The sequence below is a fragment of the Branchiostoma floridae genome, chromosome 13, assembly GCF_000003815.2.
Source record: "Branchiostoma floridae strain S238N-H82 chromosome 13, Bfl_VNyyK, whole genome shotgun sequence".
NCBI classification, from domain to species: Eukaryota; Metazoa; Chordata; class Leptocardii; order Amphioxiformes; family Branchiostomatidae; genus Branchiostoma; species Branchiostoma floridae.
The window spans coordinates 15,004,546-15,019,446 of NC_049991.1; the positions used below are offsets into that span (position 1 = coordinate 15,004,546).

Here is a 14,901-nt window from a genome sequence, read left to right on the forward strand (position 1 = left end):
GATTGTAAGGAGGTTCGGTGCAAGGTCACAGGTCAAGACCCCTGACTCGTAAACAGTTGTTGTCTTGACCATGCTTCATAGTTAATACACATGTCCAGATACAAATGTATATAGCCTCTGATAACTACATATTAATGTCCAGACATGTTTATGTCAAGGGCTTTGACCTGCACATCTCCAATTTGTGAGCAGGCCTATTATAACTTGTTGCTGAGAAGACCAGTGTCCGGCGCAGACTCCATGATGACCTTCTGGACCTCCCTGAACTTTGGATGAGCAGCATCTCCAAGCAACTGCAATATCATACCTGCAGAGATCAGGGGTGAAAAAAAAAGTTAACTGACAGTGACACATACGTAAATATTTCATCAGGTTGGTAGGTCAACTGAAGTTTTCTTCGTTACACAACTTTCAATAATATTAGTTTGTTTTCTGTACTAATGAAGGCAACAGATGATCGTCTAAACGTTTATTGAAGAATTAAAGAAGGTTGTGTAATGAGGAAGACTTTGTTCAATTAACTGACACATGATGATGGACATCAAATCACTACCAGTTCAAAAGGATTTTCATTTGCAGTGGCCATCTTAAAAATGGAGTTGGTGTAGCATTCAAAGCTAAGTTACTGTAAATGCCTTGAAGTTCGCGGGGATTTGATTACGCGGTAGCGGGAAAAAGGAATTTTTGCGGTAGCGGGAAAAAGGAATTTTCGCGGCTGTTTTAAGTTTGCGGTGAAGCGGCCACTGCGAAAACCGCAAACATTAAACCACCGCGAAAGTTTCTGCATTTACAGTATTTGTTGTGTTTGAGCCAGCAATGAATAACAATTCAGCCTTCCTTAAGCGTTGTTGAGACCAGGATACAGCAAGGAGAACTGACCTTCACTGGTGGTGATGAATGCTCCGCTCTGTCGCAGGCGCTCGATGGCGTACATGCGGTCCACCATGGAGCGAGAAGACACCGCGTCTGCAATGACATGCACATCAAAGTCTTGCTCCAGCAGATCCAGTGCAGTTCTCTGAGGAAAGGAGATGAGAGTCATTATTGGAGGAAATGTCACAAACTGCCTGTGTAGGTGAAATCAACTGGTAAATTCGACCTTAAAATAAAAATCTCAGATTCAGATCTCATTTGTGAAAACAAATCTTTCTGCACTAGAAATTATCAGTCTGCTAGAGGGTAAAGTAGAAATATCATTGCTGTTTTCTATAGAAGACGTCCTGGCCTTAAAGTAAAATGATGAGATCTGATATTATTAATCTTGTAGATATGGCACTTGGCAGTTGTCATATATGTTTTGTTGTACAGTAGTCTATTGTTACAAAAAAAAGAAACAAAGCAGAGCTTGCAAGTGAACTCATACTGTGGAAGCCAACACACGGGTATACACATGCAGGGCGACCTCGACTAACCTATATAGACCAGCTTGCCCGTGATGTGGGGCTTCGGGTCGAGGACCTAAAGAATGCTATGGGGGACAGAGAAGTCTGGAAGGAGAGGGTGGACTTGGTCCGGGCAAGCAGCCCGCGATGATGATGATGATGATGATGATGATGATGTATTGTTACTGTCCCTAGGGCTAGCCCTTTGTTATAGTCATTGGCTTGTTGGGCACACCTGGCTGTACGTATGTCATAGCTGAACCAGTAGATAAAATATACAAACGAATAAGTTGTGCTGACCTGTATGCAGGCCTGTGTCTCGATGCCACACAGGATGACAGACTTCACCCCTGCAGACTGCCTGACGTGTTCCATGACGTCAGGAACACACATAGTGAAGCACGTCTTTGCCACCTTCTTGGCTCCACTGATGTCCCCCAGTTCTGGCACTGTTGGGCCCAGACCCTTTGGGTACTGCTCCGTCACTACTACAGGCATCTCCAGGATCTGAGCTGCCTGAAATGGTTTACAGGACAAAAGGATCAACTAAGTAACACATAGTAATAATCTTACTCAACCAACATAGTGATAATCTTACTCAACCAACAAGTTACACAAATACCGGTAGACAGACCTTGTCTAACTCACTCACTCAGCCTTGACTGTCCATCACAATTACCAGTTCAACCAATGATGACGTTGCAAAAAAAAAAGATTAGCACAATAGCTGTTCAATCAATGGGGGAGTGGCTGAATGCCTGTTGTGGGACAGGGATGATTTTAAAAAGTGCAATACCCTTAATAGAGTACTGGATGTTGCAAACATCAGCCAGATCATTACATCTGCCTAGAGTATAGATTTTACCCACTTCTGAAACTCAGTCTGTATAAAGTACTGTCCTGATGACCAGTCACTGGAATTATGGGGTGCATGCGGTTGGTACTGACTAATACTGACTTGAAACTTACCTTGAGCAGCCTTGAAGCCACATGTACGATCTGTGGGAAGTACCTGATGTTGGGTGCGAACTTCTCCTGCATGTCACACAGGAACAGGGCTGAGGTGTCAATTCCAACCTTCCCCAGTCTGCGCACCAGGCCTGACATCGTGCTGGAGGAAAGTATGGAAATTGTTCTGTTATTTGTAGAGAGTAGAGTAGAGTAGAGTGAAGACTCGTTCCATTATACGTGATAACAAAACAGAAGTTGCAGTAACTCAGAAAGCCGTAATAGGGCCAAAATCTTAATATTTTCTTTATCTTGCAATCTTGCCAACACGTATTTCCTTTATAATAGGTGAGGACTTTGATCACAGACATTTTAGATTTCTGCCTTTTCTACCAAGTTGCTAAAACTTACCCGAAACGTTATAGCAGGAAGAAAAAAGTATGTTCTAGTTACAGAATGATTCTCGGCATATCATATGTCTACATTACCTGTTGTTACTTCTTAAGGCGAGAGTTAAACCAGTGAACGGAAAAGTTGTCACAGCTGACACCAGCAGACGCCACAGCACTGCACTGACCTCCAGGTCAACTTTCAACTTACTGACCTCCTTTAGACTGTTCTATTCAACACACAGGGTGAAGTTTTCAAAAACTCGTTTTGAAATATCAAATATAGTGTGAAAAGGATGCTACAGCTATGTTTATAGCAAGTCTACGAAAACCTCGCCTTCCGCACTGGTGTTCCAGTGCTGAATCAATTGTCTGAACGGCCTCAGCACTGGTTTTCCAGTGCTGAAATTCTTTCAGCACTCGTTTTCCAGTGCTGATCGGCCTTGTTCGAGTGCTGAAACTCCCTCAGCACTGGTTTTCCAGTCCTGAATTTCTTTCAGCACTCGTTTTCCAGTGCTGAACTTCTGTCAGCACTCGTTTTCCAGTGCTGAACTGCCGCCAGCACTCGGTTACCAGTGCTGAAATCCGGGGATTTCGGGGCCGGGTCAGGTCAAAGGTCATTCAGCACTGGTTACCCAGTGCTGAAATCTCCGTCAGCACTGGAACCGAGTGCTGATATACAAAAACCTCACCTTCAGCACTGGATTTACCAGTGCTCGAGGACACTTCAGCACTGGAAAACCAGTGCTATGAAATCTTCAGCACTGCAAACCAGTGCTGACGTCTTTTAAGGACTGGAACGATGTGCGAACCAGTGCTGACGTCCTTCCAGCACTGGAATCTCCCAGTGCTGAGAGGGGTACAAGACGTAAATTTGAAGGAAAGATATTAAGTTATTTCGTGCAAAGAAAATTGTAGTTGTGCTATCCATTCGTTATGTAATTGAATATATGTATACTGTATAAGTACTGATAGCGGTACTAGTAAAAGGACGCAAATTTGATTAAAGTTACTTCGTGCAAAGAAAACTTCGTGTAAAGTTGTGCATTTTATTCGTTGTCCATGTATAATTGAAAGGTAGATATATGTATATGTGTAAGAGGTGTTTAAGGGATAGCTATTATTATAACAATAAGCAACTTTATTGTGTGATAGATATAGCCCTTTTGGGAAAGATTTGGGTGGCCCTGAAAAGGGCCGGGGTGCTGTGAGGCAGACTTCAGCCTGCCTCCTCGTTGTTGTTGTTGTTGTCGTTGAAGAGGCGCCCCTGAACTTCCAAAAAGATGAGGTCTGCCATAGGTGACGTTTATAATCCAGCAATGTCTTAAGTTTTAGTAGTAGAGCAAAGGACGTATCGTAATTCCAAATTACTGTATATCTCATAATCTCGGACCAGATCCACGGTGCGTAATGTATAGTATCAAACTACCCTCCGGTGCCCGTTTGACTCTCTTGGCCGGCTACACTCCTTGGCCAGCTTTGATACTATCTTATGGCACCGTAGGATCTGCTTGGAGATTATATATCTCAGAATCTCTCAGCACTCGTTTTCCAGTGCTGAATATTCGTCAGCACTCGTTTTCCAGTGCTGAATGTTCGTCAGCACTGGAAATCCAGTGCTGAATGTTCTTCAGCACTCGGTTTCCAGTGCTGAAGCTGGTGTTTCGAGTGCTGAGAGCGCGTCAGCACTGGAATTCCAGTGCTGACGAACATTCAGCACTGGAAATCCAGTGCTGACGCCATCTTCAGCTCTGGGTTCCAGTGCTGAAAAAGGAGGGAGAGGTTTTCGTAGTTTTGCATGTTTATATTATATTTACTACTAACAAAATAATATATTGCTGTGTTTTTGTTGTTGCTTTTTTGATACAATAAAAGTGTTTTAAGGAGCTACTGAACACCCCGACAAAGTGGTACGGTCCCACGTGGCGTGCAAGATGGCGACGTTAGACAGTGATCAGGTAGGCAGTGTGGACTTTTGTAGCGTTTCTTGGGCAAAATTACAATTGAACACTTTAAAACATGTGCTATCGCTGTAGCTACTATTAGATCATCTTTCATGCTATTTTTTGTCACCGAGCCCTTTGATATGGTGGTTTTACAAGAGCAATAGTGTTGCGTTTAAATAGCAAACAGTTGCAAACACGTGCATGCACCCATCACTATGATTTGCAAAGTTTCTAAAGCTTCTCTGTCGCTATAGCTTTCCGTTCACCGATCTGACAGATATGTTTTTTCTCCCAAAAGGTTACGAAGGCTGCCAAGGCCCTTGTGAACTTCCACCAGGAGAGGGGAACAAAGAAGAAGGGAAAGAAAGATTTACTTGAGGATGAGGCGGCCATGCCTGTGTTCATGCAGTTCTCGGTCAAGAGGATCCCGAAGGAGAAGAACCAGAAATATCTGATGTAAGCAAAGAGCTTTTATTCTGATGGAAGCTCCTTGATGTTAAATAGTTAGATAAGTAAGATGGTTGAGATAATGTTCTTCTTCTGTACTGCCTGGCCACTTTATATATTTCAAATTGTATCAAATTATTGTATTCAATGTTTCAGCATCTCAGGTTATTCAATGTATTGATGTTATGTCTACGTGGTGTCTTAATATGTGGTCATAACACTAGGCAATTGCTGCTAGTGAACCACGTGCATTGTGCTGTTTGCAATCAATTAATTATTTAATAAAATTAAACCGAACCAAATCAAATCTACGTATTTCCCTATCCAAATACATTATACTAAATTGAACTGAACGAAATCGTCCAACATCCTTTTTTACCGGTAGATTGTGACTTGCACAAATCACAATCCTTGTATTTGCAGAAAACTTCCCCACAGCATAGAGAAGCCCACAGAGGTGTGCCTGTTCACACGTGACAGGAAGAACCTGGAACCTGAGCTTCCCACTACGGAGATGTACTACATGGACTTACTCAAGAAACATGGAGTCACGTGTGTCACTGAGGTCAGGCCCTAATGCTATTCTCTACCGTATGATGTCAGACAATTTAGCCTTTTCCCAAGCTGGCCCAAGGCTGATCAAACCAACTCACCTTGTTAGCCGAAACCTACCCTGGGAAGCCAGACAGGACTGGTAGCTAGCAAGATTTGTTCGCGAGTTTTGTTCGGGGAGCCAAGGCAGCCTGCCCGCCGACCTCACATTGGCGCTCCGGGGAGTTTCAGCCCGGAGGAGTATTCGCTACCCGGGGGTAAAGGACAGGTGGACCTAATTGGGCTTAAACTCCCCGGGGCGCTAATAGGAGCTCGGCGGGCATGACTGTCTTGGGCTACCGATAAACTGTCCAAGCTGTCCGACCCCGGATGGCTCCCAGGGTAGCCAAAACCCTGACCTTAACCCTAACAGAAGCCAAGTAGACCAGGCTGTTGGATGGCGTTCACAAGGGTACTTGTCAGAGTTGACCAGAGTGTTGGGCAAAGTTGGTGTGTTTGATATTTTTTGTTAAGAAAAAGAAGATATTCTCAATGTGGAAACATCCCATTTTTACTCCTAATATAAAAGTCATAACTTGTAGTTCTGAATCTTGATAAATTCTTTTTAAAAAAGTAGCACTACAACTAACGTTAGTTAACTACCGATTGTGTAACACAAAGAATCCTAACCATTCTTTATTGCTCCACTCTACAGGTTATCTCCTACAAGAAGCTGTCTAAAGAGTATAAGCAGTTTGAATCCAAGCTGCGTCTTCTCAAGTCCTTTGACCTGTTCCTGTCAGACAGAGGAGTCACAAGGATGCTCCCATCCCATCTGGGAAAGCACTTCTACAAGGCCAAGAAGTAAGTTCTGTTCATACGTTTTGGTTTCCGACATTTTTTTTGCTTCTTTTTATTCTATTGTCAAACAAATCCCAACAATCTATAACGGATGAAAATTGAGATTTGTGTTAGAATTGATCTTTTTTCTGATATAGTGGGTATTTTGTTACTTATTTGTAGAAAAAGACTAGAAATTATGTATCAATGTACTAGTAAGTATATTATATTCAATGCAATGATTCAGTCAAATTTAGAAAAACTCATTTTCATATCAAGCCAAAGTACTAGTAACTTATCATAAGGAAGGCAACTGTTGGTGAGAAATAATGTTTGCACCATCCACAAGCTCAAACAAATTACACTAATTTTGTTCTTTATGTGAATAGAAGTGTTGGCAAAAACTGTTGTGTTGGACAGTATTTCAGCAGACTAGCCATGTGTGTCCTGACCATGACCTTGCCTGTTGTGCCCAGGTTCCCTATCGATGTGAACCTGGAGAAGAAGGACCTGAAGCCAGAGTTCCAGCGTGTCCTGGGCAGCACCAGGTGTACAGTCACTGGGCACGGCTCCTGCAGGTCAGTATGGGGAAACAGACAAGCAATACCTAGAGTGGCATTGGGCGTGGCACAACTGGTAAATTGTTTGGCTCAGAATCTAGAGGTTCTGAGTTCGATTCCCGCCGTGCCCCCGACGTTGTGCCCTTGGGAAAGACACTTTACACGACCTTCCTCACTTCCCCCAGGGGTAAAAATGAGTAGCTGACTTCGGTCAGGGAGGTAAAAGACTACCTTTACCTTCTGTATTTGGCACTGTTAATATAAGTTACAAAACTTGAGTGCAGTGCCACATTGTCCTTGTCTGTCCAGAAGAAAATAGAAACAAAACTAGAGATAAAAAAGGATACAGTTCAACTAGTTCAAGGAGCTAAGGATATCTTATAATGTCCATATAGGAGGCTGCATCTCCCATGTATTAGAGTGGCTACATAATCTTTGCCTTACAGACTGTAGCTACATGACCATAGTTGTCTCCAGTTGTAGTTGTACATAACTTCCACCACTATACAACATGTAAGTGAAAAGGTAAAGGCCCCATAGCCTTTTTGAGGCCATAGGGGCAGTGGCTTGTTATCTACTGTGTCTAGATCTAGGGCAATGTATTTGAAAGCATAGCACAGCCCCCTCCTTCCACCACCTACCTAAACTGTAGGTACCTTTTTCATACCTGGGTGGAGTGAGTAACATTATGTTTAGTAAAGTGCCTTTCTGAAGGGCACAGTGTCTAGCTAGGAATGCCAGGAATGAAACCTGTTACCTCTCAATCTCAGCCTTTTTGCTGTTTGAGTGACTTTGACACTACTCCACCATTACAGTTGTCTCTAATCTTAACCCTTGTTGATGCCTGTTACAGCTCAGTAATGGTGGGTACCACCAGTATGACAGCAGAGCAGGTGACAGAGAATGTGGAGGCTGTGGCTAAGGAGCTGGGAGACAAGATAGAGTTTGGCTGGCCCAACATCAAGTCTGTCAGCATTAAGGTATGCACCCAGATCAAAGTACATGTATATGAACATGGAAGAACATTGGTAAACGTAATGCTGTTATTGTCTATGTTACCAGGGCTAGCCCTTGATAATAGCCTCTGGCTAGTTGGGTAGCCCTATCTGTATTTCTCTCTATACAGCCGAATAAATCAATCAAATCTGATTTAAGGTACAATGTAGAATGGACGGTGTGGAGGTGGCCAGCAACAATTGAAAAATGGAAGTGACTAGTGTAAGAATAGATTGCTTGTCAAAGCCATATTTCCAGCCTGAGTTCAAGAGGAAACAGTTTTATCTATAACTGACCTGAAATATGAAAGTTGCTTTCATATTTGTACTCTTTTAAAGATCAAATTTTACTTCACCAAAATAATGATGGTGATGATTACATCCCTCAACTGTTGTTTTGGTACCGCAACAACTTTGTCAGCTCGCAATGATGTTTGTCTCACAACGTCCATGTTTCAGTCCCAGAAGTCCCCAGCCCTCCCGGTGTACGTGAACGTGGAGCCGCTCCAGTTGCCGTCGGAAACCATCGCTGCCTGGCGCGAGGAGAGGCTCCAGAACCAGGAGGAACGTCAGAGTGCCAAGAAACGGAAGAACAGGAAGAGAAAGAGGAAACCAAAGCAAGCTGTATGTCATATTTGAATGAAGTTCAGGGTTTGACAAGTTTTCTAAAATTGACTTGTCCTGTCGGGCAAGTACGTAAAAAATTTATGTGCGCAAACCAAATTTTCACTTGCCCCAAATTTAAATTACTTTTTCTATGCATTTTCACTTCCAGCAATGGAATTTTTAAACTTTGCCCCTATTTTTCTGTGTTGACCAATGTTTACTGCCAAAACTGTAAAAACTTACAAGTATATCAAAATCTCACTAATGGAAAAATCTTACTTGGCCAATTGGGCAAGTTGGATAGGACACATGTGCTTGCCTGATGGGTACTTTCACTTGTCTGGGACAATATTGGGGTAGTGGACTTGTCCAACCCTGTAAGTTGAATAATTACAGACTGTCAGTATTTTGATACTATACTCATACTACAGTTTCATGTATTCATGTATGTATCATTTTATATTTGTGATTTTTAGGTAACAACACTGTCTTGGTTGTTTTTTTCCGTGGCTTTAAGAAGAAGATTTTTCTTACAGGATAAATCTGATGAGGCGAAGGCAGGAGACAAGAAACAGACACCTGAACAGCCAGGTGAGAGTAAGAAACAGAAGAAAAAGAAGTCAGTAGAAGGAAAAGAGAATGCTGAAGGGAAAGAAGGACCAGCGCAAGGTAAAGCTCAGGGTCCAAAGCAGGAGTCAGCAGTGCAACAGAAGAAGCAAGCAGCAGGGCAAAAAGGAGCACAGAAAAGTGTCTCTGAGCCGATGAAGACCCAAAATGGACAGGATACCAAAGATAAGAAAGCAAAGAAAGCTGGGAAGGACCAGAAGCAAGCAGCAGAGACTGCCAAGGCTGTAGGTGTTACCACTAAACAGGAGCCACAGAAAAAGGCAAAGTTGGATAAGGTTGAGAAACAGGAGGAGAAGAAGGAAGAGGATGCTGAGGATGTTGTGGAGGAAAAAGATGAGGTAACAAATCATCCATCTCTTTCACGCTTCCATCTGTAAAGCATTGCTAAATATGTGAGAAGAACTTGACTATTTGTGAAGATAATGTAAGCATGCTGAGGGTTAATTTTGATGGCTAAAATCCAACTTTGTATGAAAGTTCATCTGCATTTATGAGAAAAAAATGAAGTATTCTCCAACGAAAGACCTTTCACTCACTTGTATTTTAAAAACTTCACGTATCTACAGCACTCTGGTTAGATAGCTAAAGAAGACTACAATTCCGGTAAGTGAAATATCTTGAACTGGAGAGGCTATTTTTCCTCAAAATATAACCTTGTTCTGTACAGGATGAGGATGAGGAGATGTACAGTGATGAGTCTGAGCTGGAGTTTGAGAGTGATGATGAGGATGATGAAGAAGAAGACAGCTTCATAGATGATGAGGCTGAGGAGGGAGAGGAGACTGATGACAGTGATGCGTGGGAACTGATGGAGGAAGATGTGGAGAGTGGAGAAGAGGAAGAAGAGGCTGATGAAGATGATGAGCCAACACCTCCAAAGAAGAGAAAAGTCGTGGAACCAGGTAGGGATCTTTATTGACTTAGCTCAGTCAACTCGGCTCAACATCCTGGTCAACTTGACCAACTTGATTAGGTTTAGGAATGTTGGGCTGAGCAGGTCTGATTAGCCATTGGCTGAGTTGGTAAATGGTGGAAGTGTCCAACATCAAATCAGACGAACTGCATTGTTAACAGAAACTGTGAGGATTCAGAATAGCTGTGATTTAGTCTTTTCTCCTTGTTAAACTGTATAGGTAATTTTACAGATTTTTCTTGTCATCTAGAAAGTAGATTGTAAACAGACTGTAAATATGCTCATCCATAGTTTTACCAGTGTCATTGTATATCATGTATAAAGCATGATGGCACAGTGTCATAGTGGTCAGGGTTGTTTACTCAGAACCTGGAGGTACTGACTTTTAATCCCTGATTGGTCCCTGCTAATCTTTGTTTTTATTTTTTACCTCAGTAGAGCCAGCTGCATCCCCAAAGAAGAATATAAAGGCCACTCCCAAGTCTACACAGAAGGCAGCAGCAGCAGCCCAGAAGAAAAACACTCCCAAGTCTACACCATCAAACAAGCCCCAGACAACTCCAGGCACAGCACCTTCTCCCAAGCAAGGCACGGCAGGGAAACCCAAGACCCCCAAAGCTACCCCCAAACAGAAGGCAACTCCCAAGGCAGCAGCAAAGATTCCTCAGAAGGCCACACCCAAAGCCAGCAGTACCCCCATGCCCACCACACCAATGACAGGGGCGTGGCAGGTCACACCTGGGCAGAAGGCAGGTGGGAAAACACCTGTGGGTAAGAAAGCTGCAGGAAAGGGCTCCAAACCTGCCACACCTATGTCTGCTAAGGGGAAAAGGAAACAGAACTGAATGTAACTGTATCCTCTTCTTGTTTGTTAGATTCTTCTCTTAATTTGTTCTCTTTTATGTTTCACAGAGGAAAGTCAAATGACCCATGGAAAAAGTCATGTTATGTTGAAGTTGGCAGCACAACCAGGAACTGTTTTAAGGAAGTTGTTGATATGGATTCAGATTGATTCAGAAATTTAATTTTTATTACCTAAGGTTTAGACTTTCTCCCTAAACCTATAAAACCCATTAACTTTGATGTTATTTCGTTGACTCTTTGAAGATTACAATGCCACAATAGTCAAACTGAGACATTTATTTAGTACAAATGTACATGTAATTTTGTCTTTTTCAATTAGGAACAATGTACTAAATAACAGTTGGTTTGATTACCTTTAAATCAAGGTATGGTTTTTCAAAGTACAGCACTATTTTATCCATTCAATCAATGTATGTACTGATGAAATGTTTTACATTTCTGCAAAGAGTTGTTTAATGCATTCTTTGGTTTAGAACTGTTGTTGTCACATATGTACAAGCAATACAAAGCAACGTCGAACACTATGGGACAATGCCTCATTAATTTGATCACAGACCGTGTTTTTTTTTTAAATACAATGTTTAGCAATAACTCATGATCCAAGTACTGTAAATAGTGAAATCAGTTTTGTTTTTGCATGGAACTCTCACCACAAGCTCATCACATTGCAAACACTGAACACACATATCAGATAAAATGTTAAACTCGTAATCCACGTACAGTAGATAGTGAAGCAGTAGCAGCAGTTTTGCTTTTGAAGTGAATTCCACATATTCATTGACACAACACATGGCAAAGACAACACCCACATTTGTTTCAAAACTTAAAAACACAGGTCACACAAGTCGTATATGGCTGATTAAGACACTGCAAATGATTTTATGCTCACACACAATCACAAACAAAAATGGAAACAAAGCTTGACTATGACTATGCAATATCAAAAGCAACACAAGCTATGTGTGGCAGTCACATTTCTTGTCTTTTCCTTGACTAGAAACCTTCAGTGGTTTACACACAGGAGTGCCTAGACTTAGACTGTAAATTTTCTGACTACTACTATACCTCCGCAACTCAACCTCTGCTTGGAGAGTACTTAAACTACCTTCTTCAAAATCCTGTCCAGTTATGCTTGTTACTTCAGACGTGTCTATATCTGATCTCTTAATTTTTCGGCTCTCTCAATATCATCCTTCCTGTCTGGCCATTTTCTGTGGCACAGCTCCAGAAGCTCACAAACGTAATCCATGGCTTTCCTTAGGTCGTCACTTTGGTTACGACGTTTGAGACCTTCAGCCAACCCGAAAAGGGCATCCCGCAAGGGGTAGTCTTCCTTTCCCTTCTGCTTCTCAAGGTTATATGCTGCAAGGAACCAGTCTATTGCCTCCTGCAGATGCGTGCTGTCGTCTTTGTCAGTCAGTAGGAACTTTCCTGCATGGCATTTCATAGGACGTAGTAAATTAGACATAACTATACATTACACCGTGCAGTCAAACCTGTGCTAATGTAAACCTCTACATAAAGGACCACCTGGGAAATGAGTGGTTGAACTTTAGCTACACATTTGATGTGCTAGGGTATGGCAGAAGGTACAGTAACTCCCACTAGGGAGTGAGGACAGAAAACGGGAGATATGAGAAAAATCGGGTTACAATCTTCCCCACCAACCTCTGCTTTCAAGCAGTATCAATGAGTTTGAAGCAACACTCACCTGTAGTGTTGTAGAGATTTGCCAACCGTTCAGGCCGCTCCACAATCTTTCCCTTCGCATCCTTCTGCACCTGATTCTCGGCGTGTTTTATCATACGCCTACAAACACCACCCAATCGTTAATTGTATTGCAGAATATAAACGTACTATGTCATCATTGTAATCATTTCAATTTAAGTTAAAACAAAACATGCAGCTAGTTCTACATAATCAGGTTTGGGTTAAAGAAAGATCAAAACAAATGTTTATTTATTTATTCATTCGACTTCACAGATCGGATACAATCTGAGGGGAGTCGGCAACAGAAATCAAGTTCCTCTACAAGGCTCACTCCCAGCTATATTTGTATGGATACCTAGTCTCTGCCAGGCTGACTATGTTGGCTATTATAGCAAAGAGGCTATACATATACATATATAACCTCCTTGATTATAGGGAGAATTATTTCCCAAGTGAGTTTTGCTACCAGAGGATCAGCTGCACAGCGTGGACTGACTCCCCTGGCCAACTTCCCCAATTTATGTCGAATTCCACGATCCCCGTACCCCGTTGGAGGGCTTGGTGGAGGCTAATTGTTACCTGTAATGATCTAGTCCTTTTTGGAACCACGCGAGTCGTTCCTCTGGGGTACACACGGGTGGCACCTCTGGAGAGTCAGCCAGTTCGATGAGCATGCGGTAGCACCTCACCAGCTGGCTGTGACATGTGGCGATGCTGTGTTGAATAATGAATGAATGAATGGTTTATTAGCGCCAAACAAGTGTGCATATACATGTACATATCATTGCAGCCATACAAGGCTGAATTGGTGTATGATACATAATACATTTGTTAAAGACTTCATTAAGACTCATTCAACAATGATACAATATAAGGTAGTGTGCTATTTTTGAATCTGGATGATCTGCATTTAAACTGTGTGTAGTTGTTCTTTGTACATAGTTCCCTGCCATGAACACTTCCCCATTTCGGGGGTAACCAGCCAGAGAATAGTGGAGACCTAGACACAGACAATGCAAATTTCAAACAAAGACTGCGGCGTCTCAGGTACAGGGAAGTAAGTGACAACTGTTCTAGGGCTCTGTCGTAGCCAGCATAGTGTCTACCTAGAATGATTCTGCATGCCCTCTTTTGTACAGCTTCAATACACTTTGACTGGAGAGCAGTGAAGCCTGCATGCCACACTGGGCAAGCATACTCTAACACTGGCCTTTCGAATTACGTGTGTTGAGTACATGTAATGGAGTTAAGTTAAATTAAAATTAAAACTTCCACGGCACTGGGGTGTTAATCTTAGGATTATCAACATGCATGGGCTAAGCAAGGAGGTGCTCTTTTCAACCTCATTGGGCTAAGGCTCTCTATGCTGGGGAAAGGATTTTTTTCTGGGTGCGACATAACGTTAGCTCCCTTTCCAAGCATAGAAAATCTTGAAAATTGCGTACAAAAATTGTAATCTGTGTATCCACTACATTGTATCATTCAACCTTTGCTATACCTGTAGTCGTCTGGGCCAAATTTCTTCAGGATGCCAAACTCAAAGTGTGTTCCTCCTCTTTCTACGAACTCGGAGTACCTTCGAATGGCATACTCGATATCCTTTCTCTGTTCGGGAGGAGTCTGAAAAAAAGATTCAACCATTACCTCCTGAGGTTTCTCTTTTTTCCAAACATGTTGACAATTTGTATAAACTGTACACCAAGTATTGTATAATGGCAGTGCAGCAGTGATACGCGGAAGCAAATGCAATCACAGAAGAACTCAGTCAACTCTTTATAAACTCGACATATACAGTTATTCTCTACTTATATAGTTGTACTGTAAGTAGTTGTTATACACGTAGACTTAAGGAAAGTCGCTGTGCTTTTGTCATGTCAATACAGATTATGTATACAGACCCCATAGCTGCGAGCTGAGCGATACCTTTTGTAGTGGCTGTACAGAACATTCGCCCGTATGTATGGACTACATGTATATCGATATATTAGGTGCATAAAGTGGATCATGAAGGGTCAAAACTTGGCTTACCTTTCCATCTGGTTCCAGATACAGATACAGAAGGCCGTTTGCCTCGGAAAGGTACTTGTGCAAGACCGACACATTTGCATGTACGTTGATTTGGTCAGACACGTAGTGGGCAAGT

At 42.3% G+C, this 14,901-nt stretch overlaps 3 protein-coding genes across 4 annotated transcripts; 1 reads left to right on the plus strand and 2 right to left on the minus strand.

Moving 5' to 3' along the window:
* Positions 1 to 121: 121 nt before the first annotated feature.
* On the minus strand, positions 122 to 2,913 carry LOC118428851 (isochorismatase domain-containing protein 2-like). Its single transcript, XM_035839086.1, has 5 exons — positions 2,819 to 2,913; positions 2,352 to 2,493; positions 1,683 to 1,898; positions 880 to 1,018; positions 122 to 307 (listed from the first exon to the last, which is right to left on the minus strand). Exons 2-5 carry the CDS (start codon positions 2,487 to 2,489, stop codon positions 198 to 200), a joined length of 603 nt encoding a protein of 200 aa, XP_035694979.1. The 5' UTR covers positions 2,490 to 2,493; positions 2,819 to 2,913; the 3' UTR covers positions 122 to 197.
* A 1,708-nt stretch (positions 2,914 to 4,621) lies between these two features.
* LOC118429546 (ribosomal L1 domain-containing protein 1-like) lies at positions 4,622 to 11,493 on the plus strand. 2 transcript variants are annotated; one of them, XM_035840066.1, is made up of 10 exons: positions 4,622 to 4,677; positions 4,964 to 5,121; positions 5,536 to 5,677; positions 6,359 to 6,507; positions 6,960 to 7,061; positions 7,897 to 8,023; positions 8,498 to 8,662; positions 9,181 to 9,609; positions 9,939 to 10,173; positions 10,620 to 11,493. In XM_035840066.1, the coding sequence occupies exons 1-10, from the start codon at positions 4,654 to 4,656 to the stop codon at positions 11,027 to 11,029; spliced, it is 1,941 nt and encodes a 646-aa protein (XP_035695959.1). In that variant the 5' UTR covers positions 4,622 to 4,653; the 3' UTR covers positions 11,030 to 11,493. The 2 variants fall into 2 exon arrangements, with proteins under 2 accessions (XP_035695959.1, XP_035695961.1); XM_035840068.1 differs by having other exon boundaries at positions 10,623 to 11,493.
* Positions 11,494 to 11,821: 328 nt separating this feature from the next.
* LOC118428420 lies at positions 11,822 to 14,895 on the minus strand. The gene is made up of 5 exons (XM_035838471.1): positions 14,787 to 14,895; positions 14,257 to 14,378; positions 13,338 to 13,472; positions 12,760 to 12,857; positions 11,822 to 12,479 (listed from the first exon to the last, which is right to left on the minus strand). The coding sequence occupies exons 3-5, from the start codon at positions 13,430 to 13,432 to the stop codon at positions 12,199 to 12,201; spliced, it is 474 nt and encodes a 157-aa protein (XP_035694364.1). The 5' UTR covers positions 13,433 to 13,472; positions 14,257 to 14,378; positions 14,787 to 14,895; the 3' UTR covers positions 11,822 to 12,198.
* Between the last annotated feature and the right edge of the window lie 6 nt (positions 14,896 to 14,901).